The sequence below is a fragment of the Branchiostoma floridae genome, chromosome 2 (assembly GCF_000003815.2).
Source record: "Branchiostoma floridae strain S238N-H82 chromosome 2, Bfl_VNyyK, whole genome shotgun sequence".
In the NCBI taxonomy this organism is placed as follows: Eukaryota; Metazoa; Chordata; class Leptocardii; order Amphioxiformes; family Branchiostomatidae; genus Branchiostoma; species Branchiostoma floridae.
In genome coordinates, this window is record NC_049980.1 from 7,850,844 (window position 1) to 7,877,345 (window position 26,502).

Below are 26,502 nucleotides of genomic sequence, written 5' to 3' on the forward strand. Positions count from 1 at the left end.
ACCCCAGCCCCGTTCCAAAAACTGCAAGGGAGTCCTTGTACACTTGTACTACCCTGCATGCCGTCAAGAATTGCATACTAGTAGCCTACGAAGACTAGAAGACAACAAGAGACCAGCCAGCAGACATACAAAAGACACTCGCGACTTCAACCTATCATACACACGAACAAACACTAATAAAAATTGTCCTGTTTCAATATGAATAAATATATGGTGCTATTACAGAATAAAAAATGCGAGCAAGAAACTGGCGAATAAATGGGGAGGGGGGCAAAATCCAGAAGGGGTGGGGGGTGGATGGCGTCAGTACTCTCGACGCCACTTTCCATGACAAAAGGGATGAACTGGGTGAGGCAGACCGGGGAAATATAATTAGGTGATAACTGGCCGCTAATGTATGCATATTCCGCCAACACACAATGCAACACACGGCTCATGTCCTGTCGTGTAAGGTTGTTTCAAGGCAATCTGTAAGGGTATTTCAAGCCCTTTACACGTCCTGCACACAGCAATGGTTCGTTTCCGCGAGATTCTAGGACATGTAAAGGACTGTACACGTCTCGTTCGCAGGCATGAAACCTCCGGATTTTGAAGGACATCTTTAATTTCCAGGAAGGTGTAAGTCAGTTTCCATCCTGGAAATGAGGCTTTTGGTGCAGTGATGGAGCCAGCTCTATGAACTTTGAATGTATACAATTGGTTCTCGTCACCACAGGGAAAATCTTAGTCCGCATTGGGGCCGCCCTTGTAAACGAAAAACAAGTTTCATGGAGCCAGCTCTATGAACTTTAAATGTATACAATTGGTTCTCGTCACCACAGGAAAAAAAATATTTATATAGTCCGCTATGAGGCCGCCCTTGTAAACGAAAAACAAGTTTTGTGAGGCCAGCTCTATGAACTTTGAATGTATACAATTGGTTCTCGTCACCACAGGTAAAATCTTAGTCGGCTATGCAACATTCTTCGTAGAGGCGGGTTTGATACTATGTTACGCCACCGTGGATCTGAGATTATTATCATCGTCTTCCTGGAGGGACCTAAAACGTTACCATTACTCAACACATTGGGTACCTACTGGGATGCAAAATACACCAGATAATACTATTATTATTAATAATTGTCAAACGGGTGCCTTCGGGGTAGTGGACATGTTCTATTAACCTCTCATATTCTATAACAAAACAGAAGATGGGGAAATAAGGTTGAGTCTTGGGACAGGTGTTGATCTCCCACGCAGGACTTCGTCAAGGGCTTCGGGGCAACCCCTTTTATTATTGTGCAACTTCTTATCCATACATGTTTTTATTGTTTGTTATTCCGGCACTAGCATTGCCTGCCCGGCCCCCCTCCGGTTATCAGTCGGTGAGCTGCTAGATAATTGTTACAGGCTGTGACAAGCCACGGTGGGAGTTTCACGGTGGGCAAGCCGTAAAAACCCAACGATTAGCAGGGAGGTGTCACATTCCTCAGTACACGGTCCCGTAAACAATACCCTCCAAGCAGAGGTTGGGTTTCCAGATGAATTTGAAGTCTTTTTATTCATTATTGTCGGACTTTCTAATTTGTTGTATGGATAACGTTACGTATTTATCCAACTTATAATCCTGCCGTTGGGGACAAAGTGCTCACAGACTGGTGGTACGACCTATCCCTCTTTCAACCTCCTTGCTTTTGACAAAACGTCCAAAGCCAAAGCGCAGATAATACTATATTATGTACTGACGACAAACTGCCCACTAGTTTGGGGAATGAACGATTGACAATTTACTATCTGATTTTAGAATAAGAACCTGGTAATGTTAGCTCTATATCGGCGGTCTTGTGACATCACAAAGTAAAGTGCTACATTTCACAAAGGCGCCCCTTAGCGGACTATATAAATATTTTTTCCTGTGGTGACGAGAACCAATTGTATACATTCAAAGTTCATAGAGCTGGCTCCATGAAACTTGTTTTTCGTTTACAAGGGCGGCCTCATAGCGGACTATATAAAGATTTTTTCCTGTGGTGACGAGAACCAATTGTATACATTCAAAGTTCATAGACCTGGCTCCATGAAACTTGTTTTTCGTTTACAAGGGCGGCTCTATAGCCTACTAAGATTTTTCCTATGATGACGTGAACTAACTGTATGTATTCAAAGCGAAATATAAATTTCTTCTGAAGGTGAAGTGTACCAATTGTATGTATTCAAAGTGCGTGGAGCTTGCTTTATGGAGCTGGTAGGTTGGGAGCAGGGTTGTACAGCTCCATGGAGCTGGCTCCATGGAGCTATTAGTACAACCCCTTCTCGGATTTTGTTTTCCACATCCATATATGAGTTCACTGCAGATAGAAAAACGTACCATAGTTTGAAATTCATTAGATTGTCATCTTATATTTGACAGGAAGGAACGATCACTCGAGGCACTGGGACTTTTCAAAATGGTATGTTGTAGAGTCCACACATATTGGGACGATTGTATCCGTTTATCGAAACAAAATTAGAATCTTTCTTCCTATATTTTGGATGTAGGATACCTCTGATCATTAACAGCTTTGATTTGGATTAGATTTGACTAAGACACAACTTTCTTGGTGAAGACAATTATGCTGGTTCATTCTTGCAGGCAATGTTAGCATCAAACTCACGCTTCATTAATTCATAGATTTATAATAATTACTATTAATTCATAGATTTATACAACAAAGTTAACATAGGAATTTAATTTTTCTTAAATGTTGCCTATCCATCTAACTAGGTTTTCGTTTATGATGACGCGTCACGGAGAGATTACAGAAGTGTTTTACCCACCTGACGAAGACGTTGAAGTCCTTAACATGAAGAAGTCACTGATAGGAACTTTGTCTGCAAGGCTTCATGCAAGTGACCAGGTATGTTGGATGATCAAGCCCGAATCAAACCTTTTTTGTCAAAATTTGACAGACGTCAACAAGATGTGCGGCGTTGCACTGGTACAGAAGCGACGCGACGCGGGAAAGTTGAGTAGTGCAACTAAAATTTGAAATTCACCAAAGCGTTGAGAACCGATGCAGGTCGTTTTCTTCGAACGATGTTTATTACAGTGTGGATTTCTGTAACCAGCCTAATCTATTTTAATTCTATTACCAAATAGTCTCTTGGGAGAGGAAAGGAGTGGAAGTACAAGGTGAATGAGACCGGAAACGCAGGTATTTGTGTGAATCTATTCTTTGCCGTCTTTATAGCAAATTGTAATGGACTAGGCCTAAGCTGGGATGAAATGAAACAAATTAAGAGTGGCCTGGATGATGTGGAAAATTGAAAAGCTGATGAAATTTTGCTTCATATATCTATAGTTCTGTCAACGGCTATATCTATTTTTCACAGGAGAACATTCAGCGACGTACAGGGTCCAACCAGCAGCTGATGGTTTGGTATTCCACAAAACTAAACACGGACATGCAGTAAAAAATGCCGAAGCTAAACATGAGAAGGTATGTTGCAGAAACTTTATCCAGGATTGCACTAATTGTTAAAAGTTACGGTAACACAATTACATTGTCTTTCGCAGAGACGGACCTACTTCCTCAGAACTCGGACGGGCCGTACCCGGCTTACCCCCTAAAAGTACTTACTGGTATGTGTGTATTCAACCCAAGAGCATAAGAAGGTACTCCATTGGTCTGCGACAAATTGGCGGCCTTACTACGTCCTAAACTGGATGTGTATTGCTCTTGACTTTTTAATGATAATGCATGTATCATGCAAACATGTTTTCATCGATGAAATTTGTTGAGCACTCTGTCAAATCAAAAGGTGCACTCTCACTGCACTTGCGTCACAAGCTTGCGTCACTGCGGGGTTAGTTCACTGCGTCACTGTTTTGTTATTTTCTCCGATTTTGTTTATAATTCAGATATTGCGTAATACGTAAAAGCATGACTTAGAAGACGACTAAGTACACAAAAAGTAAGAAAATTCGTTCTTTATCTCTGAAATTCGTTGAGTATTTTTCGAACGACGCAGTGACGCAAGCTTGACGCAAGTGCAATGAGATACCACCTTTAACGTTCAACATCTTTATTGATCATGAGATACCTGCTTAACGATACGAATGTGTTGCGGACAGGACAATAACTTTAACATACCCATGTGTAAATGAATTTAGAGACATCGCAAACGCATGGTTTCTATATTTCAATCACAAAATGATAGTTTTAAACTAAGGTACGTTACGTAATACACAGTTAACAATTATATATTCTTTTGTAATCAAGCGCACTACGTATACTTTATCTATATCAGAGCTCTTCATAGTGACATTAAATGTATTTCTGACCTTCAGATGTTAATATTTTGTATGCAGGAAATGACGTACAGTCACGGCACTGGGGTCCCCCATAAGATACACGTTGTCGAGGCGTTCACTGCCCCAAGGAAGGCTGTGGATGGGTCTGTTTATTTGATATTGTATGCTGAGCATAGTGTAACATACTAACACAAATAAAGTTGGGAGGAATTACTTTGTGCTCTAGCTAGTCGTCGCTTGTGGTTAATTATAAGGTTTAAAAATAGAGACATGACTTTTTTATTGTACATTTCTGTATCGTACCACCGAATAATTTATTTTTCTTCATCCGTTGGACCTCCATTTTTTCCTTTGACCGCGGCTACAGATTCGAGCCTAGCGCCGGATTGCCTGGAGACCCGGAGAAGCATCAAAACTTGCAGGGAGATACATTTGGTAAGTCACCAATTGTGAACAGATGCCACTGATCAGTTATATTGGACAATGTAGCACTACACCCAAGCTAGTAACGTATTTTAACAGTAGCCTTTACAAAACAAACATAAATAAGGTATAGGTAGTCCCAATGCCTTTGGAGGCTGTAAGAAAAAAATGTTGTTATCCACTGTGTCACGGGCACGGTATTGGAAGGCGGAGCCCAACCCACTCCTTCCACCACGATATACCTCCCCAAACGAAGTCAGGTAATAGTACAGCCAATCTACATGTACTACATGGGTAATAGTACGGTCTACCTACATGTACCGCATGGGCAATAGTACAGTCCACCTAGATGTACCACATGGGTAATAGTACGGTCCACCTACATGTACCGCATGGGCAATAGTACAGCCAACCTAGATGTACCACATGGGTAATAGTACGGTCCACCTACATGTACCGCATGGGCAATAGTACAGCCCACCTACATGTACCACATGGGTAATAGTACAGCCAACCTACATGTACCACATGGGAAAAAGTACGGTCCACCTACATGTACCGCATGGGCAATAGTACAGCCAACCTAGATGTACCACATGGGTAATAGTACGGTCCACCTACATGTACTGCATGGGCAATAGTACAGTCCACCTACATGTACCACATGGGTAATAGTACAGCCAACCTACATGTACCACATGGGAAAAAGTACGGTCCACCTACATGTACCACATAGCTAATAGTACAGATCACCTACATGTACCGCATGGGCAGTAGTACAGTCCACCTACATGTACCACATGGGTAATAGTACAATCCACCTACATATACCGTATGGGCACAGTACAGTCCACCTACATGTACCGTATGGGTAATAGTACAGTCCACCTACATGTACCACATAGGTAATAGTACAGTCCACATACATGTACCAAATGGGTAATAGTACAGTCCACATGCATGCACCACATGGGTAATAGTACAGTCCACCTACATGTACCGTATGGGCAACAGTACAGTCCACCTACATGTACCGTATGGGTAATAGTACAGTCCACCTACTTGTACCACATAGGTAATAGTACAGTCCACAAACATGTACCAAATGGGTAATAGTACAGTCCAGGTCCAGCCCACGCCTGGACTAATGAAAGATGGAGTGGTGTGAACTCCCCGTCCCCTCCGGGGGTCGACTAGGCAAGGCAGGCACAGTCCACATGCATGCACCACATGGGTAATAGTACAGTCCACCTACATGTACCGTATGGGCAATAGTACAGTCCACATACATGTACCGTATGGGTAATAGTACAGTCCACCTACATGCACCACATGGGTAATAGCACAGTCCACCTACATGCACCACATGGGTAATAGTACAGTCCACATGCATGCACCACATGGGTAATAGTACAGTCCACCTACATGTACCGTATGGGCAATAGTACAGTCCACATACATGTACCAAATGGGTAATAGTACAGTCCACATGCATGCACCACATGGGTAATAGTACAGTCCACCTACATGTACCGTATGGGCAATAGTACAGTCCACATACATGTACCGTATGGGTAATAGTACAGTCCACCTACATGCACCACATGGGTAATAGCACAGTCCACCTACATGCACCACATGGGTAATAGTAGAGTTCACACCACTCCACATGAATAAAACCATTTTTCCATACCATCTTTCATTAGTTCAGAAACCCAGCAAGCTAAAATTGGTCTTTTAGTTACTTTACGACTATCAAGCATTACAATATGTCACGATTAAAAAAAAATAATGCAAAGAATCTAACCTTGCGCAGGTCTTACCTTGCTGTGGGTTGACTCATTACAATTCCCACCAGTGATAAATGGTGCATACTAAAATTGTAATTGAGTATAATCCTGAAACAACTTCCTAATGACTCCTGTATGTTTTTGCATCTAGATCCACCCATCATGCATGCCAACTCTACCAGTCACATGACCTTTGTCGGAATGAAACATGCTGAACACGATGTCATCCCACCATCAAACCTAACAAATGGATCACTAATTATCGTACCGGTAATTTTCATTTCTTGAAATTACCTAGACGCTTAGACGTTCTAAAGACAATTAAGGTTATTATACGAGGGGCCTTCAAAAGGTAATGCCATTGGTTTTATGATTTTTTTCATCGAATGAGTTGAAATTTGGCACAAAGGTAAAGACATATATCCTCCTGATATTGAAATATCAATTTGTTGTTCATGTGTTATGAGTGACTAAGTTGAGTTCAATACAGTATTACCATAACTTTTTTATTGGAAAGAAGAAATTAGAGGTTCAATTAACGTGCGTTTGATTATGTCCCTGACTCACTTGTAGCTATTGTAAGAAGCTGAAACTGCACATGTATCAAGTTACATTTCTCCATAAGCTACATGCCAATTTTCATCTTTTAAATCCAATCATTTACAATAATTTATCCTTTTTTTCGTTCCTGGGGTGAAGTGAGACCGGTTGTCAGGGTCGTTGATCAGGGGTGGGCTGCTTTAAGCTTCCGTAACCGACTATTTGATTAACTGAAAAAAAGTAAACTCAGTACTGTTCTTGGTCTTCAAAAAGGTAATAATTGAGCCAAGTTTCGTATATTTTGGTGAATGGAAAAGGCTACAAAAACCTTAAGTCAACAAATTATGTATTTGACTATTAATCAAACTGGCTCCATTCTAGTGGCTGTAAAGGTGAACCATTGAGAGTTCAGACATGGCATGAAACATTTGTTATTGTACAAGTGAAATTTCAGCTCCCTCAATAGTTTTAAAAGTGTCAGATCTAGAGGAAATGATCTCCTCACAAGCTTCCAACGGTGTGGTCAACTTGAAATAAACTCAGTTGCCCTTAGAAATTTGCAAATTGAACAACAAATTGAGACATTTCAATGTTAAGAGGGTATGTTTGTAGCTTATTGCCAAATTTCACTTCATTCAAGGAAAACAAGTAGCCTGTTGTAAAACCAATGGCATTACTTTTTGAAGGCCCCTCGTATATACATGCATTGCAAATCTAATTAATAGAAATCTTACTCGATGCTGTTTACTACCGTTGAGGACAAAGTAATATATCAAAATATGTCAAACAAATGAAATTTACTTGCATAATCTAGCTATCCATACCCCAATTACAAGTAATTGTAGATGATTTATTCGATTTTATTCCCAGAGTTCGTTTGTAATACTTGAATTTCAAGAATTTCAATATAAGATACACCATCGCGATGTGTAGCTAAGTGCAAATGGCTCTTTATCTCGATGATCAATAAGTCTTGTCCATTTAGCCACGACAACCTGACCTGCCTCCTGGAAAGTTGGAGAAGGACATTGTTGGGAATCTGACCTGTGTGAGGAAGCATCGGACTGAGGAACGTAAGTAGTAATTCAAAGCATACGTACACTGACGTTATAGGAAAACGATGTTTAGATTTCCGTTCTCATCATAAGTTCTTTAAGTCCTCGACCCGCAACCCCACATCACGAGCAAGCTGGTCTATGTAGGTTAGTCAAGGTCGCCCTGCATGGGTAAACCCGTGTGCTGGCTTCCACAGTATGAGTTCACTAGCAAGCTCTGCTTTGTTCCTAAAACAATGGCCGGCAAATCTGGTCCTAAGCTTTACACACTAATAGAGTCTTTCCTGATTTTTCTTTCAAATTTCAGATCCTGACATTTCTTATTATTTCTTTCTGCGATATTATAAAATAAGTTGCTAACAAATATCTTTAGGATGGCCTCTGACATCCAGAAATCGCGGTTATGTATTTTGAGCTTCACTTTGAATTTTCTTAATTCTTTCAGAGGCAGCAACAAGAACCAACTGTTTTATTCGGCTTTGCGAGCTTCTTGGCCGCCTGTCAGAAGGCGACCTTGGCGTGTTGTCCCGTCGGTTTGTCAAGGTCCGGTATCAGAACAAGGTAGAAGAGGAAAACTGTAACATCATGGTAGACGCCCTGGGGAGTGTCGGGAGTGAGCCTGCACAAAGATTGATCACATTCAGCGTTCTTAGAGCCAAGGGAGCTCCGGCAAAACTGGTACAGCGCATGCTCGTAAGCTTCGTGAGCATGGACACCCCTCCTATTGAGGTACAGTGGGACATGCTTATCCTATTAACTTCAGTTGAGAGTAAAGATTTGCGCAAATTAACTTCAGTTGAGAGTAAAGATTTGCGCAAATTAACTTCAGTTGAGAGTAAAGATTTGTGCAAATTAACTTCAGTTGAGAGCAAAGATTTGTGCAAATTAACTTGAGTTGCACTGCTTGAAAAGCCGAGTTTACGTGGTGAAAACTCCTGGGCATGCACCCAGAAACTCGAAATGGTCGGGCATTCACGGTACGTATCATACCGGACAGACTGTCTGTCCGGGCAACTGGCACACCCGAGGATGCACGGAAACGAACCACTTCGTGCCCGGGACGTGTATAAGGCCCGAACGTTCCCGCTCATTTAGCCGCTATACTTCTCTATATACCCGGACACCCCACACTTTTGCCGTGCCGCACGGTAGCTGCATGCATAATTTACCGGGCAATTAACACCTGATTATCACCTTATTATCGCACGTGCCTCGTGCCTGGGAGGCATATGCACCCGGGCACGCACTCTGTCGTCATGGAAACCAGCGTCCTACCCACTCATTTCCAACAACTAGGCACAGCAATACTTGTTCTAAAATCATTGGAAACGAATTTTTACAGTTATTGACAACAAACTCTACTTACATTCATTCTAAACATAAGCATAACGTTACAACTATTGATATTAAAAACAAGTTCTTACAATCAGTTTATACAATTTCCTACAGCTATGGACATCATGGCGTATTTACCTTTGCCAGAATGGCTAAGGTTATGTTTTGGGCTTGTGAGTCTGTGTGTCTGTCTGTCTGTCTGTGTGTTAACAGCATAACTCAAGAAGTCTTGGATGGATCCCGATAATATTTGGTGGGTGGGTAGGGGTCGGGAAAACGAAGGTCAAGTTCGATAATGGGCCCCCTAGCGGCTTGCTAGGGTACTGCAGCAGAACCTCAATTTCTTCACCTCCTGTTCTGGACATGCTGTGATCATGATTTTTGAGTGGTAGATAGCCCTTGAGGCAGAGAGTAAGTGCTGTGAGTTTGGGCCCCCTAGCGGAACTGCAGGCACCGGTTTCCTTTCAAACTTTGGACGAGAATAACTCTACAACGTGTTGACGGATCGTCATGATTTTTGGTATGTAGATAGAATGAGTGATGACGTACATAATGTATACTAATTATGCAAATCAACAGCTAATTTGCATAATTAATGAGGACAATTTATAAATCCACTGCATTCCATGATAGGACTTTCAAACTTGTCACATATGTAGCTGGGAAGGAGAGACATGTCGATAGATATCAATTATACAAATGATGGCCTCATTTGCATAATTAATGAGAAAATATGAACATGTTGACGGATCATCATGTTTTTTGGTATGTAGGTAGCGTAAGTAAAGACCTGCATAATAAGATACAAATTATGCAAATCAACAGCTAATTTGCATAATTAATGAGGATATTTTATAAATTCACTACATTCCATGATAGGACTTTAAAACTTGTCACATATGTAGCTGAGAAAGAGAGAAATGTCAATACTTTTTTATCATGCACATGATGATCTCATTTGCATAATTAATGAGAAAATATGAACGTGTTGACGGATCGTCATGATTTTTGGCATGTAGATAGCCTAAGTGAAGACTTATATAATGTGATACTTATTATGCAATTTAACAGCTAATTTGCATAATTGATGAGGAAAAGTTCATGAATCCACTGTATTCCATTATAGTACTTTCATCAAAGTTTTCACATATGTAACTGAGAAAGAGGGAAGAGAGTAAGAGGTGTATTTAAAGACTTTGAAAGAGAATAAGTCAAGAATGGATTAAAGGATCATCATGATTTTGGTATGCAATTCGATATCAATTAATTGTAACTTGGGATCTAATTTGCATGATCAATGCTGAAATTTTATAAACCAACTCCAAGCATATCATTATAAAGAAAATGAAAGGAGTAACGCATTTGTCTACAGACATCATTCTACATAACAAACCTGGTTTATTTGGCAAAGGTATGTGTTCGTGGAACTCTAGCTTACAATCATTTAGAATCAATCCTTACAGTTGCCAGCAGAACATTCTGATGATAACTAAAGACAAACCCTCCAGCTATCCGTGCTATCTTAACAAAGTCCGCAGCTAATACCTAGCTATAGTATATACAAATCAACAAGTAGAAGAAGATGATAACAGCATTGACTGGAGTTAGATTTACATGAACTCTACAATACAGTAAAGCTGTCCTCAGGGTTACACATGTAATCCTGGTCTTCAACGCGCTGAGCTGCATTGAATCCATCTAAACTAGCGTTGTCATAGAAGTCCAAGCAGCGTCCTGGGATCCTGTTTGTGTTGGTGGGCGGGAGGTTGCTGTTTTCTGCAAGATGATACCGGGCCCGATCCTGGGGGTACTTCTTCGGGGTAGAGCGGGTACTGAAGGCGCCCTCTGCCCTCCGCGGGGTGTGGGAGTCGCGGTACTTCGGGTCGTCTTGCAGTCTCGCCTGCAGGGTGTTGCAAAGGCGAGTCAGCTGCTGGCTTCTAAACGCGGGCGGCTTGACCAGCCACACCTTCCCGCCGTTGGCTTGTCCGTCCTCCGTCCTAGGCGGTGTTAAAATCGCAGCGGTCCGATTGTGCTGAGGCGTGGTCTGTCGTGCCCGGCCCTCGTTTTCGTCCCGTTAAAACAGCGAGTAGAGAAGTTAGATGACATATTGGAAGGAAACGAAAACACAAGGTGGTTCACTGCTCGAGTCAAATGTCGTTATGACTGCAATCCAATTCAAACCGAGCACCAAACGAGTGTACGCTAGCTGTGATTGGTTAAGCACGGTAGGCATTGCATGATTGGCCACTGGTATGCACGTGATCACGAGTAGTCTCGAAGATGTACTAAGTTTTAAACTACATTCTGTATTCTGTGATTGGTTAATAATGATGGACATTGCATGATTGGCCAATGTTATGCACGTGATCATGGGTCGCTTGACGACTTCAAGAGTACCCAAATTTTAAAACTTTACGACTATGACATTGCAGCAGACACAAACATTAAAACAATACACATTCTGGCAACAGTATACATACAGTAGTGGTACAGACTAATGTACTAACCTAAAACAACAGAGTAGCGTCAAGTTCATCCCGTTTTTGTCTAAGTGCATATATAGATTTGTTCAAATTAACTTCAGTTGAGAGTAAAGATTTGTGCAAATTAACTTCAGTTGAGAGTAAAGATTTGTGCAAATTAACTTCAGTTGAGAGTAAAGATTTGTGCAAATTAACTTCAGTTGAGAGTAAAGATTTGGCAAAGTTTTCCGTTGGATGTTTATTATCGATCCGTATCTTTATCATTCAGCAAACTACATACCGGTCCGAGACGTTTAGGTTTACACATTAGTCTGACAAAATCTTGTGCAGTTGTTTGAATAACTGCTTTTTGACGTATTACACCGGTCTCTAAACTATGTTTACCGAATTCTGTTTGTATTGTCGAAGGATTTCCTTGAAGCTCTAGAGGAAGTATGCTTCGTTAGGAAACTCGAGTATCAAGGTATGTACAAAAACATTTACGACTTAAAAAGTGTTAAATCTAGAACGTGTGAACGTGTTAAATATTACGTAACTGTATTCTGAAGTTGATAATAATGCACAAGGGGTATACGAAGGTATTTGATTAGCGATAAAAAACTAGTCTTTAACGCGTTAATTACTGATCTTTATTTGTAGATAAAGAGGATGCATGGATCGTGTACAACACTGCCATGCTGACCTTGGGGGCTGTTGCGGACCGACTGAAAAAGACGGACCCCGAAAGGGCCCAAGGTCTTGTCAGGAACCTGGAGGACAACCTTGGGATTCATGGTACGTTGAATTGCACTTTGTAACATTCGAAATCACAGAAAGTACTTTGTCTGCACTTCACCACACTATTGCTTTTTGTAAGTGGTCAACTGAGGCAATTTTAGAAATCGAGGAAAGAGTACAACACAGCTACAATGGTAGTCAAAATATGACGCCATAAAGGCTATCAATTCATCCTTGACAAAGAATGTTTGCTAGCAGCCGACGTCTATTGTATCAAAGGTGTACTTCTATCAAAAGCATGCTTTGAAGCACATTCCGGATATCCAGAAAACGTCTCAAGCAAAGCGTCACCTGGATATCAATGATGTGGTTTCTTTTTGGTCACATCCCGGAACGCAACGTATTTATAAACATGCACTAAGGGAGGAATTTAGTGTTTCAGGAGGCGTAGACTACTTTATGGTCACCTTATAAAAAAAACGCATCAAGAGCACATCCTGGATACGGATGCATGATTCAGTCAGTTCAGTTCAGTCATCCATTTTCTGGTGACGCTATGAAGTCCCTCCTGATGACTCTGCGCATGATTGCTCTATCCAAAACACGTGGCTATGTGTTCTCCCAGCAACAGGCCTAGGCTCGCGAATTCGGGCACATTAAGTATGGAAAGTTGGGCGTTAACAATCAGCTTGCAATGTGTTACAGATCCGTGGCATCACAGACAAATCAGGACAGCACTGAGCACTGACGAATTGGATCAACATTACCACGAGAAAGCTACTCTCCTTCATTCACTGGGAAACGCCGAGTTTGACAGCTCGTTTGACCACCTCCTGTCTTACGTCAACAACACCGACAGTCCACCACTGCTGCGGAGAAGCGCGCTGTCTGCAATCAGGAAATACGATCACCATGAGGTGAGTCATCATTACCATTTATCTATCTATCTATCCGTCCATCCATGTTTCAAGTATTTATCTAATATCTATGTCTATTTATCTCTCTCTCTATCTATCTATCAATCTATCTCTATCTATCTATCTATCTATCAGCTTACCTATCTATGTACCTATCTTGACTGCCCTCTACAAACTGACGAATGGACACTGCCCACCCCACCTTTGCAATCTCCTACCCACTACCAGGTCATCAGCCATTCAATCTAGATACCCTCTTAGAAACGGAAACAACCTGACAATACCATTCCCAAAAGTGCACGTACCCAGAAAACCTTCTTCCACAGAGCCACCCAGTTGTGGAACACTCTCCCACTTGAAACTCAGACAGCTCGCTCATTGTCCTCCTTCAAGGCCAAAGCCTGGCTCTCTCTTGGAGACCCATTCTCCGTTAACTAACATTTATTACACCATGCTATGTGATTTCCTATGTGGACATATTGTACATGATGTATATATATATATACGATGCACATTTGTAAATTTGTAACCATTTTGCTATGTTAATGATAGTGCTTTTATATTGACAATGTTTACTACAATGATTTCATATGTAACATGTATTGTTCTTTCCCAGGGCTAGCCCTTGGCAATAGCCTATGGCTAGTTGGGCAGCCCTGGCTGTCTGTAAACAGCCGAACGAATAAATAAATAAAATGTACCTATCCCTCAGTTCAGTTCAGTTCATCCTCATATGAGGTGCCATTTGAGGTTTTGGTAACCTATCTCTATCCATCTATATCTATCTATCTATCTCCCAATACTTCTATCTATCTAATACTACATTGTATCTATCTTTCTCATGGCGCGTTTTAAGGAATATATTCTATTGGCAGTTTTATCTCCTGGTGAAATATTAATGCAAAGCTTACAGCTATTGTGTGTTGTCAGTGCAAATGATTTTTGTGATGTTGTACTATCATTTCCGATCGACTCTCAGAGAGAAAGCCATTGCATTTTAAAGTAAGAGCAGCGAAGAGATTAAACGCTTATAATATGGGCATCTTGCTGACCCTGTCAATATTTTTACACATCTTTTATTTATGTTTAGTTCTGGATAAAGAAATATATATCTCTTTTCACAAAAAATTTGTAATATGTATTTCTGGAAACATGTGATCGCATGCGCAGATCACATTAGTTAATTAGCGCCTCGAACGCTGACCTCACGTAACACAAACCAGAAGCCCCCACCAGGGAGGCCAGCCACGCAAAGCTGCGCTCGTCAGGTCATCAGCAAATCATACTAAAGCTTCAATGTTTCATCCGCCCACCCACCACGTGGTTTTCAATGTTAAAGTGCACCATGCATTAAAACTCTACCAAGCCCATTCCTTCTCCGTCTCTTTTGAACCCGACATGCAGTGTGAAAGAGAAGATAATCTTTGTGAAGTTAGTTCCCCCTAAATGCTATATTGATATAGAATTATTCCGGACTTTTTCTTAAAACAAAGAAGTTGTATCTTTCCTCAGGCCGCGAGTCTTCTCCTGGACAGCGCCCTGTTTGATGAGGAGGAGCATGTCCGCTATCACGCTTCTCTTCAGTACCAAAGGCATCCCAAAGCGCTCAACCTCCTGAAGATAAAGCAGAACATGGCAAATGGGTAAAGTCATTTTTTTCTTCTTTCAGATATCTACTTTTTTCCCCACCTTATTTCAATGTTTGGTAAGGTGCAACGGTTAAAAGTTGGATTCAGTAACAATAGATTCCTGGTTTGATACTCGCCATACCTTGACGTTATACCCTTGGTACATTATTACGCGATATGCCATGACGCTAACTGAGCCTCTCAGTTAATCTATCAAAAACACACACGGATTTGGTGCGCCACGGACACCAACATATTCACATTTCCCAACAATATTTCCGGTAATTTATTTTTCGTATTCGAGTACAAATTTGCTATTTACAAGTGACACCATATTACTTTTCCAAGATCCGTAAGATTTTTGTTCAATGGCGGATTTAAGTCCAGTAAATATATGCTATCTATGAGTTGCACCATATAGCTTAAACGTCGCAATCTGGTTTGTAGATGATACATCTGCCGTTTTCAGGTCTATCAACATCGAACACTATCTTGACGACCTGATGACAACGACTCATGCCATGTCAAAACATGTCCGACAGCGCCGAGGTTTATTGGAAGCTATTTCTCGGGTTAGTGTATTACTTAGTTGAATGCTGTACAAATTAATCATTATATCAGAATCAGAATCTGCAACTGAATTTCTTTAGTGGATTGTGCTTTGTTGGGTACAGTTTGTTACTTTTATTTTTATTTTTATTGTAGCTTATTGACTTGAATCAAATATGATTTACCTCAAAGAAGCAATAATAACGTTTCTACATTCATATTAAATAGATATCACGAAGGCTTAGTTTACTAATGGAATAATATGCGTTTTAGGGAATCCAGTTCCATCTGAAACTTCCTGGGATAGACTGGCAGAAACGTATTGGTACGAGTAACATCGGAGCGGAGTTCGGACTCGTTGTTAAAAATGAATTGGATCTTGACATCCGTAAGTTCGTAAAATACTCGTCTATATATCTATATATCTATATATACTATCTATATTTAGAAACTTCTTTTACCATAGTTACGTGACACTGAATTGAGTCAAATTTGTTGAATATTTTATAAAGTAAAGCATAAACGCCTTTCAAGTTTTTCCAAGACGTAGTATTTTCTGCATAACTATGCTGCATGTATCATACGTAATTAAATGAATTTTTGCACTTACTTTATTTTGCACACGTATCAAAATCATAATTCAATGGTCTATATTGTTTATTTGATTCAGGCACCTGGCCCATACATACATCGCCACACACACCGACAAAAAAGAAGAGTACATATACTTAACAACTAAAAAAGACTTAACTTATTACAATATATTACCTTAAATGTAAAAACGTTAAAAAAACTTTGTCATCGTTGTGATGTTGTGTGTTTGTTATGACATTTTAAAACGTGTTGTTGAATGTTTTTAATCCGACCACCCATGATTTTCTCCAATCGTTTTCTTTGATTAATAATTGATAAAGCTTGTCAGTTTGCAACTCACAAAGAAAATGTTTCAATATCTTTATTCTCAGGACCAACAAAAGGACATGTTCTAGTTGACGTTGACGATCAAATCTATGCAAGAGGCTTGCTAGGTTACATTGGTATGACATACGATTTCATCGACGCGGGGATATGCTTTAAAGGTGGCATTCGTTACCAGGTCAACATCCTGCAGGTATGTGAACAGCCTGTTATTATATAGTTCTACATTTTCCACTGTCAGGCCTATCGCCTGGAGTATGTAGCGAACAACAACACGCACGATCAATCAACAACACTCCAACCTGCAAGATATTCTTCTGGATGCATTATCACCTATTATCATATAGCCAGGCACCGCGGACCAATCAGAAGCCCCCGTTCCACGTTGGTTATGACGCCGTAATGCAAAGATTTCGGCCACGCCGATGTGTATCGCTCCTCTGATTGGTCAATATGAATCGACACCGGAACCAGTGTCGATGCAAATCGATTCGATGCAAATCTGACCAATCAGAAGGAGCGATACAGACAAGAAAGTAAGGTATATGGCCAATCAAAAGAAGCGAAACATATGCCAGACCAGAGGGAATAAGTGCAGACTGCAAGGGGGAATGGCTCATTCTGTTGATAATGAGTTTTGCTGTTCTAAACAGCCAAAGACTGGAATGTTTCTAATATTTTCTGTGAATATTTTGGTTTCAAAATGCAATTTGTAATCTCCTTACAAATGTATGTACCAAAGAACAAATTTGAATTTTCAGAAATTCGACAAAGGAATTCACACGTATAGTACCAAGGGATCTATATGCGCCATACAGGAGTTTGCAAGTTCGCTTCGCTCACTCGGTGGTTTTATTCGGTGGTTATAGCAAAGGACCAGGCGTTATGACACCATATACACCTCGGGGCGGGTCATTAACCCTTAAATAAAATACCCCCTCCTCTTGTTGGGGAAATTCACCAATACATTATAACCTTCGATAAAAAAAAATATGTTTTCAGTAGCGCCTGTGTCTGTGTATGTTTGTATATATATATGTATGTATGCGTGTATGTGGTTAAACAGTATAATTCTAGAAGGAGTGAATGGACTGTTTTGATACTTGATATATCGGTAGGCCCCTATCGGCTTGAGACGGTTATGCACGCAGTGGAACTTCCAGTCTATAGATATCTCGAGGTTTGGACATGCTATTTTGAGTGCCAGATAGCTCTTTGGGTAAGTGTTGTAGGTTTATATGTCATGTCACAGAAAAGATAGACAGCCACAACAGTCACTTTCAACTTGTAATAACGTTTAAAGATTTAGCTACTGTATTTGCTTACTGAATATGTCAATGTACTTTCCTGTAGGATTTTTCCTTTGAAGAGCTGATGGATTTTATCAAGATCTGGTTTCGAGACGTGCCCAAAGTGATAAGAGATATAAAGAGCACAATAGAAACATTCAAACATCTGTTTGACCGCTTGGCCGAATCATCACCAGAGGAAATATTTCAAACCATCTTGGATACAGTCAGAACTTTCCCAGAGACTGTAAAAGCTATTGCAAGGTTCATATTTATATATATATATATATTACATTTTGATTATTCTGTTTACACCTTCTTCATTATTATTTTTTTACATCAGTCGAGTATGCATAAGTGTCGGAACTTATTGGATCTCATTCATATGTATTTGGTAAAAGATGGCGGCCGTAAGTGTTGATTTTATTTTCATAGACTGGCGATGGAGGCGTGGGAAAGAATCGCGGCATACAACAACTTACCCAGCTTCATAGAAAAAGCAAGAGAGGCGATCCTTAGAGTCAACACACTTCTCAACAGCGTGAAAAACGATGTCAACGACCTTCTTAATGTAAGTTTAAAGATACTTTCTCTGTGTGAAGGGAATACTTGTATTTGATAATCCGACTTTTATGGGGGTGGGGTTGACATTATTGATATGTACACAAAACGTATTTTAAATCATACAATATGAATGATTTAAAAAGGAGAGGCCAAGGAAGACCCCTTAATCAGATCAGTAAAATCTGGAGGGCACAAATTGTGTGCAACTGACTATATATTGTATTCCACTTACATAGTAACCTTTGTGTATTGCACTGTTGTTACTATTATACATGGCATTGTTAATATTGCACTTAAACGTAAGTTATCAGCGATATATTTCTTGCTCAAAATGTTGGCATCCATCTGTCTCGGAAGACAATGGTAGGCAGACAGGGTGGGTTAGGCGACCCGTCTGCCTGGCCTGCACATGACTGCTTGCCCAACATATTACGTATGATGAACACAGTGCGCAAGCTTTCTGACCCCAGCGTCCTTATTGCCTACGGCTGACAGGTTTCTCACATTATCACTGTTGACCACCCCCTACTGCCTACCTCTATAGTCACCACGGTAACAATATATTGACTATGTAGGTATATGTCGTCCTTCAAGGGCTTATCCTCTGCCATTTTTCTGTCTACTGCTATAGCTACCTAGGTGTGTTGTTGAAATGAATCGTCAATTCAAGAAGAGTCAAGTTCTGCTGAGTTGGGTTTTGTATACTAATGTCAGGTACAAGTGGTGTAGGTAGGATGTCCGGGTGCATTGTGATGTGTGTCACTCCCTCAAGGTGTTCAGGACTTAGATAACACCGTATGGTAACCGGCGGATCCGATATGAAGTACCAACCTAGCAGTGTGGTAACCAGTTCCTTTAACTCAACGTTCTGATGCCAAGTGTATCTTGCTGTCAATGCCAATGTACGAGCATTAAGGACATGGCGAAGTAACTGGTGACAAACACAATGGGCACTTTGTTGAGAGGAGTAAGTTGTTCCTTGTTGGTAGCCAGTCCCTCATCCCATTCAACTAAAAAACACCTTGCGGCACATTGTACAGGGAACGTCACCATGTTACGCCATTTTTCTCTACTTCCAAGTTCCGTCCATCTTCCTTGTACTTAAAGAGTACTACTGTGTTCCTCAATTTTACTGTCATTGTCCATTGTCATTTGATTACTCGGCACAGTTTCTTTTCGTTAAATGAAAAAAAAATGATATTGGTACACAATCATTGCGGTCAATACTTTTAAGTACATTTGCAATTGAAATATTTAGACAATCATTTTGTAGAGCTAACTTCTTTATTACTTGTCGATGGAGACTTCATTAATGTAATAGAAATCTGACGTATGGTGTATATTTTAGGAGATTTCGGACTCCATTCTCACCGTGTTGCCATGGGCGGCCGAGCAGATCTGGCAGGGCGTGGAGACAATTGTACAAGAGGTTCCAAAACTCATCAAGTCTCCACAGACGGCCATTGGAAACATCGCTAAAGCTGCTTTCAAGTATGCTTTCCTCAACATCAATATAATTTATGTATTTGATGTTCAGTTATTCCTCTTTCAGCCTGGAATGTTTTATTTTAATGGCCAATGGCTGAGATGTTTTGTTTTATTTCAGAATTTACCAAGCAGTAATTGGCCTTATCAACATCAAGGACTCTGTTGAAGAAGTCTTCCTGTTTAAGGAAGGTTCGTATTACAATAATGGTATTGCATTTGTAAAATATGGCCATATATCTGCAGGAACCATGGAGGATGCAAAGGCAGTAAATTCTTCTATACGTCTTTCTTAACAATACCTACGTAATCCTTGCCTCCATGGCCAGTCTAAGAATACTGGTCATAACAGTCATTGGCTCCTTAGACTGGCAAATTTTGCCGTTAATGCGTTGAAATTAACCCTTGTTGAACCCCTTGCTGACATCGTTATGTCTAGTTCACAAGGTGTATCGACGCAGCACTTGTCCAAGGAATGCAATACTATAGCCTCTATTTCTGCTCTGGAAAAACTCAAGACAAAAAAGCGATCGAGTCTAAAGCTCACTAGCACTTATCGACGTGAAATTCAAAAGCATGATGTTATAACAATACAATGTTGTGACTTAGGCATTCTGATTTAGAGCTAAAACAAAGTTTTGTAAAAGTTTCGAAAGTCCTTCACTCTCCGGAAGGTGCAACAAAAGGACTCCGTTCTAAAGTTGTCCTATGGCTACACAACTTATTTGTACGATCAGTACAGCATTGGGCTATCATAGTTTGCGTTAGCTTTAACTAATTATTACTTTTTCCCGTATGCTGAGAGTTAAATTCCCAGTGTTAACGGGGATAGTAGTAGTTGCCAAATTGAAAGTCTTCGCTATGATCCGGCAAGGATCGAACTCACTATTTATCGAATGCGAGCGAACATCGCACCAACCCCGTTAAGTTAAGTTTATTTAACTAGTACATACATCAGCTAAGCTAGTTGAGGTAGCATGATTTTACAAACTATAACTGTTCAAAGGCCACACATGGATTTCCATTGCTAAGATTGTGGTTTTTCTGATGTGATTTTGTTTTTATTTACGACAGGAAAACAACCATACTTTTTCAACATCGGTATGGAAATACAGGGAATTCTTGACGATTTCATGCATGTGTGGGACCTCTTCCAGAGTGAAGCTCCAGACTGGATAGAAGGACTAGGAACTCATACTGAGGGAGTGTTGAAAGACGCATTTGGTGACATGGTATTTTCATGATACATCATTTCACAAACTAACATCAGAATATGTCTTATCTGCCCGTATATGGAAAACTGATCAAGATATCGTAGCATGAAAGTTCATTCGTGTTGGTAGAATACATTGTAGAAAAATTTCTAAACTTTACTTCCAATACTGTGATAATTATAGGGACTTACCCCTCTAAAGTTTCGGTCAATCTCCGTCGACCTTGTTCACAGAATGACCCTTTCTATCTCCAGCAGTGACGTCAGGAAGGCACCAATTTTGCAAGGGGATCACAAGTATCAGAAAGTCTACGGCCCACACTCAACAGAGACGGGGGGCGACATAGACTTTCTGATATTATAGTTATTACAGTGTTGGAAGTAAAGTTTAGCAATTTTTCTATAATGATCTCTCTCTCTCTCTCTCCTCTCCTCTCTCTCTCTCTAGATCTCTCTCTCTCTCTCTCTCTCTCTCTCTATATATATATATATATATATATATATATATATTTTCTGGTATGATGAATGCACATGTTAAACTAATTCTTTTTTTTTGTTTTAAAGAAATCCTTGGGAAACGGTGTGGTCAACAAGGTAAACGAATCGATGTGGGTCCTTCAAAAGCAAATAGCACCTATTGCAGAACTTGTAGGACCATTCCTGGAAGCCTACAATGCAACAGTGGGTACAATCAAATCCGTGGAGAGGTGCTACGAGTCACTGAAAAAAGGGTATGCCCGCCACTTGTGTAGAAAATGCTCTTGATCAAATACCTACCTGAATGTACTTAGGATCCAAAGAAGATTTCTTTTATATTATTTGTGTTGTTTTTCAGTTATGAAACCGCACGAGGGATTGTACACAGAATCTTTGGACCAAAGGTATCTCTTAAATTCCCAAAGAAGAAACTTGATCCTGAAACATGCGGAGGTGGCCTGTACCCCAGCACGGGAGTCAGTACAAGAAGCTACGACAGTCGAGGTATCGACTTGGAGATACCCACAGGCCAAGAGGTAAGGAAATGCAACGATTGCTTCTCGAGCTTGCTTTATACTTGGTACGTGCGTGTTCTGCAGCTGGATATATGGATAGCATATTTATGAACGTATGACCTGAGCCACACATATCGGAAATGAGCTTACTTAATGTATTGCTTGCTTCAGGCTCAATGAGCGAATTAAGTGACAGTATCAGAATTATCAAAAGATTATTGAAGATTTTGAAAATTACTTTTTCCCAAATGGCATACACCGTCACATGCACAGAGTACAGTGTGTGACAGGTCGTTCAGTGGTACATAACTAGCTGACATCACGTTCCCACAGAGTTGGGGAGGGGGTTAACACAGGCTGTAAAATACAGATAAAGTCCTCTTTGAAAACTTAATTCTTTATATCCAGGTTGTTGCGCCATTTGCGGGAGAGGTCACACGCGTCTCCCTTCAGAGCATCACTATTGCTACAGATGAAATAAAAGGCATGGAAGCAATCGTGGATGGCATCGACGTCGGGAACTCAGTCAAGGAAGGAAAACGGGTATTCTTTGTTGCTATTTTCTATTCGTGTCGAGATAAAGAAACACTTAGTTGTATCATATGCAAGCAGATATAATTTAGTCGGGGAAGGGTAATTTTTTTCTTTTTCATCTTTGCCCTCTCATAGAATACTGTTACTGTAGTAACGCAAAATCCACTGAATGCAAAATTAAATGTTGTACCAATAAATTTTTGGCTGGGAGTCTATGTTCCTCAATTAACTACTTGTATTCCTAGGAACCTATATCCTGGGTTCGTTTGTCATTAAGGAGGTCAATGTCATTTGCAAATCTTAGGCTGCAGATACGCCTGGAACCAATGGGGGTGCGGTGGTCTTGAAATGTGTCCTGTATTATCTTCTCCAGATACACATGTATGTTATTATACACAACCAGTCAAAACATGCATCTTGGTGGACCCCGACAGTCACTATAAAGAATCCCCCAACTTTGTTGTTAAGAAATACTGCACTGGGTGCATTTTCAGACAGGTCTTTGTTAGTTGGGATTAGACTCCCATTCGACACCATATCATAGCCTGTCTGTACAATATGTATATACATGTATCATCATAAATGATGCATAATTATTTTTTCTCTAAGGTTGAGAAAGGAGAAGTGATCGGCACAGCAGCATCAACTGGCTGTGACACCAATACCATCCACTTCGCACTGAAGGAAAGGGGATCAAAGAAATATGTGGATCCAACCAAATACGTGCCTTCCGGAGGAATAATGAACGTAGATGTAAAGCCAGGGTGGCAGGAAGAATGTAACAGCTACTGGCTGACATTAAAAGTGGGTCTTTTTTTGCTAGTTGCACTACCAATTTTAGTATAATAAGTTTTTGGATTACCAATTCCAGCATGTAATCGGAAAACGAAATCAGCGTAATACTATGTTAACTAATTCGTATATCAATATATGCCGCATGTATTCTTGCTGTTTTAAGATATAAGTCATATAAGTGTGAGGAATTGTTAAACACATAACAACACAAATTGTTCGTCTTTTCTGTTGTGTATTAGGGTGAAACTATCGGAAGTGGGAAACTTTCTGACGCTTTTGAGGATAACGAGACTCCGGAAGCGCCCGCTGATGATCTAGACAGGTAATATATTGTTTTCATATTCATATATATATATATATATATATATATATATATATATATATATATATATAAACGACTACGTCTTAAAGGCTTTTTGTTTCCCATTGAGAAAAAACACTGCCCTCTGTGAAGAGTATGAGCATTATAGAAAAAAAACGTCATAGTATGTTTTTATGACTTTTTTTGCTAAATTCTATATCATAATCATCAAAGGTTGTTGTTTACAGTCTTTGTTTAGTCCCAACCTAAAGTGTACTTAAATATTATAACGTTGCTCAGTTTATTTAGTATACAAACTAACAATAACAGTTCTTTTCATCGGCCTACAGCAGGAGTCTTCCGCTCTCTACCTCTGTGAATGACAAGTCCAGCCGTCAGCGTCTCAGAGAGGGTATTGCAAAAGCCATTAGAAGCAACCCAGGTATCACTCGCCACGCAATACGATTAAACTGGGATATTTTGTTCCTGGGAACAATGATAAACATAAACCAGTGTATTTCTTATTTTATATTGTTTATTTGCACATAAAGAATCATAGTATAACAAAAGATCTGTACAACACGCTGGAGAAACCAGAAACATAAAATATTGAACTTAAGTTAATTACATTTTTGTTTTGACAAATCCTGATAATTACATTACATAAGCACTGAAGCTCAAGAGTCACTTACATTTAGCTTTCTATAATTGACAGTTGTGTGTCTAGAAGACCTTGTTATCATAGTAACCTCTTTTCATACTAGGAGACTACACTTACTGAAACAGTACCTATCAGGCAGACTTACTCAATCAAACTAAAATTCAATTGTTTCTACATTTTATTATGTGTGTTGAAGAGACTCTTTGATACTGTAGTCCGCAGTGTCTTAACCTAGCCCCGCACCCACGTGAGCGGCATGACGGTGAAAGACTGTTCGCCAGAGAATTTACACTAGCCGAATTATTGCGTGGATATTACTATCCTGTATCAAAGATGGATTTTCATTTGACTATCATTAACAAGTACCTTAAGCATTACAGCCATAAAAGGATTTTATTTCAAAGCAAGGACATTTTGATTCTAGATGTCTGTTTATATACACATGTTATACACATGTTCACGTTTTTTTTAACACTTTCACTAATTGAAGTTATTTAACAGACTTTCTGCAGATGCTCGGAGTTAGTGATTTAACGGACGCAAGCGGCGTTTTTTCGTTAAAGCTACATACCATCAAAGTGTCGACCGTTGTGAGCATTTTCGACGCAGTTGGACTGGGAGACGGCCTGCGCTTCATACTTAACATATTAGAGGTAAGCATGAAAGTTCATCTGTGTTGGTAGAATACATTATAGAAAGAAATGCTAATACTTACTCCCAACACTGAATTAAACTAAAGGGACTTACCCTCTAAATTTTCGGTCAAACTCCGTCGACCTTGTTCACAGAATGACCCTCTCTATCTCCAGCACTGACGTCAGGAACACACCACTTTTGCAGGAGGGGGTCATAAGTATCAGAAAGTCTATGTCGCCCCCCGTCTCTGTCTTCGCGCGAGGAGTGAAGGAGGCGGTGTACATTAGAGCCCACCGGCCCACACTCAACATAGACGGGGTGCGACATAGTTTAATTCAGTCCCTATAGTTTAATTCAGTGTTGGAAGTAAACTATTATTCAATCTTTTATAAAATATTAGAGGTAAGTTTTTAAAAATGTTTTTTCAGAACTGAATCTAGTAAAAGCATGTAACTTTTTGTGCAGAAACATCAAAAGGTAGTCAATGATAATATAGACACATCATACAAAGGTGGTCTGCTTCACAACCACCTTAGGGTGTTGCTTCACAGCCAGTTGTTAAATGTAAAATTTGTTGAACTAACTTATGGCAGTTGAAATGTTATGTTCATTTAGAGAAATTCTACTGTTTTTACAGCATTGCTGGGGATCCTGCAAAATACCCAACAGCTTGACAGATGAACAGTTACGATGGGAGCTGAAAAAACGGGGAAAATCGTCTATGGGATCACGTGATGCCCTTTTACAAAGATACACCACCTCAGACGACAGTAAGCCAGCAATATCCATTTGCTAGTTTCTGTTTTCTTTTAAAATGACTAGGCACTGCTTTTCAAAGAGACCTAGGGTACATACAAGCACTACTTGAACGTAAAATAAATCTAAAAAAGTAGATATGTACACCGAATATATTTTCCATATGCGTAGCGGGTCTACCGAAAGTGCGAAAAGGAACGAAAAGGAACGAAAAGGAACGAGAAGGAACGAAAAGGAACGAAAAGGAACGAAAAGGAAAGTGCCGCAAGTGCGAAAAGGAACAAAAAGAAACAAACGTTCATTTTCGTTCCTTTTCGCACTTTTGGTACTTTCCTTTTCGCACTTTCGCTACCGAAAGTGCGAAAAGGAACGAAAAGGAACGAAGTATGAAGCAAACTAAAATAAAATCAATGAGAATATAAGGAACCGGTACTACGGGCGTTAGAAGCCTATGAAACGTATTTTATTCTACTCAGAATTTGGCAATATCAAATTTTTACGGGGCTGTTTTAAATTTAGGCTGTTGTCTTTGTGTGGCTAAATTATTCTCTGAAGATCAGCGAAATACAAAGAAACAGAACTGAGATAAGAAAGTAAGGACTAAAATTCAGTTACTGGTGGGTGATGGATAAATATTGATTGATATAC

At 40.0% G+C, this 26,502-nt stretch overlaps 2 protein-coding genes across 3 annotated transcripts in view; both read left to right on the forward strand.

Annotated features, from left to right (window-relative positions):
• Positions 1-15,180, forward strand: part of LOC118432553 — a 19,400-nt gene extending 4,220 nt beyond the window's left edge. The window contains exons 2-14 of the mRNA XM_035844177.1: positions 2,390-2,429; positions 2,744-2,876; positions 3,119-3,173; positions 3,352-3,458; positions 4,331-4,416; positions 4,641-4,708; positions 6,638-6,756; positions 8,012-8,099; positions 8,527-8,810; positions 12,308-12,362; positions 12,539-12,673; positions 13,322-13,533; positions 15,046-15,180. Of these exons, the coding sequence (XP_035700070.1) occupies positions 2,754-2,876; positions 3,119-3,173; positions 3,352-3,458; positions 4,331-4,416; positions 4,641-4,708; positions 6,638-6,756; positions 8,012-8,099; positions 8,527-8,810; positions 12,308-12,362; positions 12,539-12,673; positions 13,322-13,533; positions 15,046-15,180 (1,467 nt within the window). The 5' untranslated portion in view covers positions 2,390-2,429; positions 2,744-2,753. The remainder of the gene's footprint in view (positions 1-2,389; positions 2,430-2,743; positions 2,877-3,118; positions 3,174-3,351; positions 3,459-4,330; positions 4,417-4,640; positions 4,709-6,637; positions 6,757-8,011; positions 8,100-8,526; positions 8,811-12,307; positions 12,363-12,538; positions 12,674-13,321; positions 13,534-15,045) is intronic.
• A 456-nt stretch (positions 15,181-15,636) lies between these two features.
• LOC118410558 overlaps positions 15,637-26,502 on the forward strand; it is a 28,352-nt gene continuing 17,486 nt past the window's right edge. Inside the window, exons 1-16 of one of the 2 annotated variants that reach the window (XM_035812330.1) lie at positions 15,637-15,733; positions 15,984-16,098; positions 16,676-16,821; positions 17,982-18,181; positions 18,353-18,488; positions 19,830-19,972; positions 20,088-20,158; positions 21,041-21,198; positions 21,744-21,910; positions 22,015-22,192; positions 22,580-22,714; positions 23,315-23,509; positions 23,740-23,822; positions 24,152-24,243; positions 24,964-25,115; positions 25,736-25,868. In XM_035812330.1, coding sequence (XP_035668223.1) covers positions 15,665-15,733; positions 15,984-16,098; positions 16,676-16,821; positions 17,982-18,181; positions 18,353-18,488; positions 19,830-19,972; positions 20,088-20,158; positions 21,041-21,198; positions 21,744-21,910; positions 22,015-22,192; positions 22,580-22,714; positions 23,315-23,509; positions 23,740-23,822; positions 24,152-24,243; positions 24,964-25,115; positions 25,736-25,868 — 2,173 coding nt within the window. In that variant the 5' untranslated portion in view covers positions 15,637-15,664. The remainder of the gene's footprint in view (positions 15,734-15,983; positions 16,099-16,675; positions 16,822-17,981; positions 18,182-18,352; positions 18,489-19,829; positions 19,973-20,087; positions 20,159-21,040; positions 21,199-21,743; positions 21,911-22,014; positions 22,193-22,579; positions 22,715-23,314; positions 23,510-23,739; positions 23,823-24,151; positions 24,244-24,963; positions 25,116-25,735; positions 25,869-26,502) is intronic. The other variant, XM_035812331.1, reaches the window with a different exon arrangement.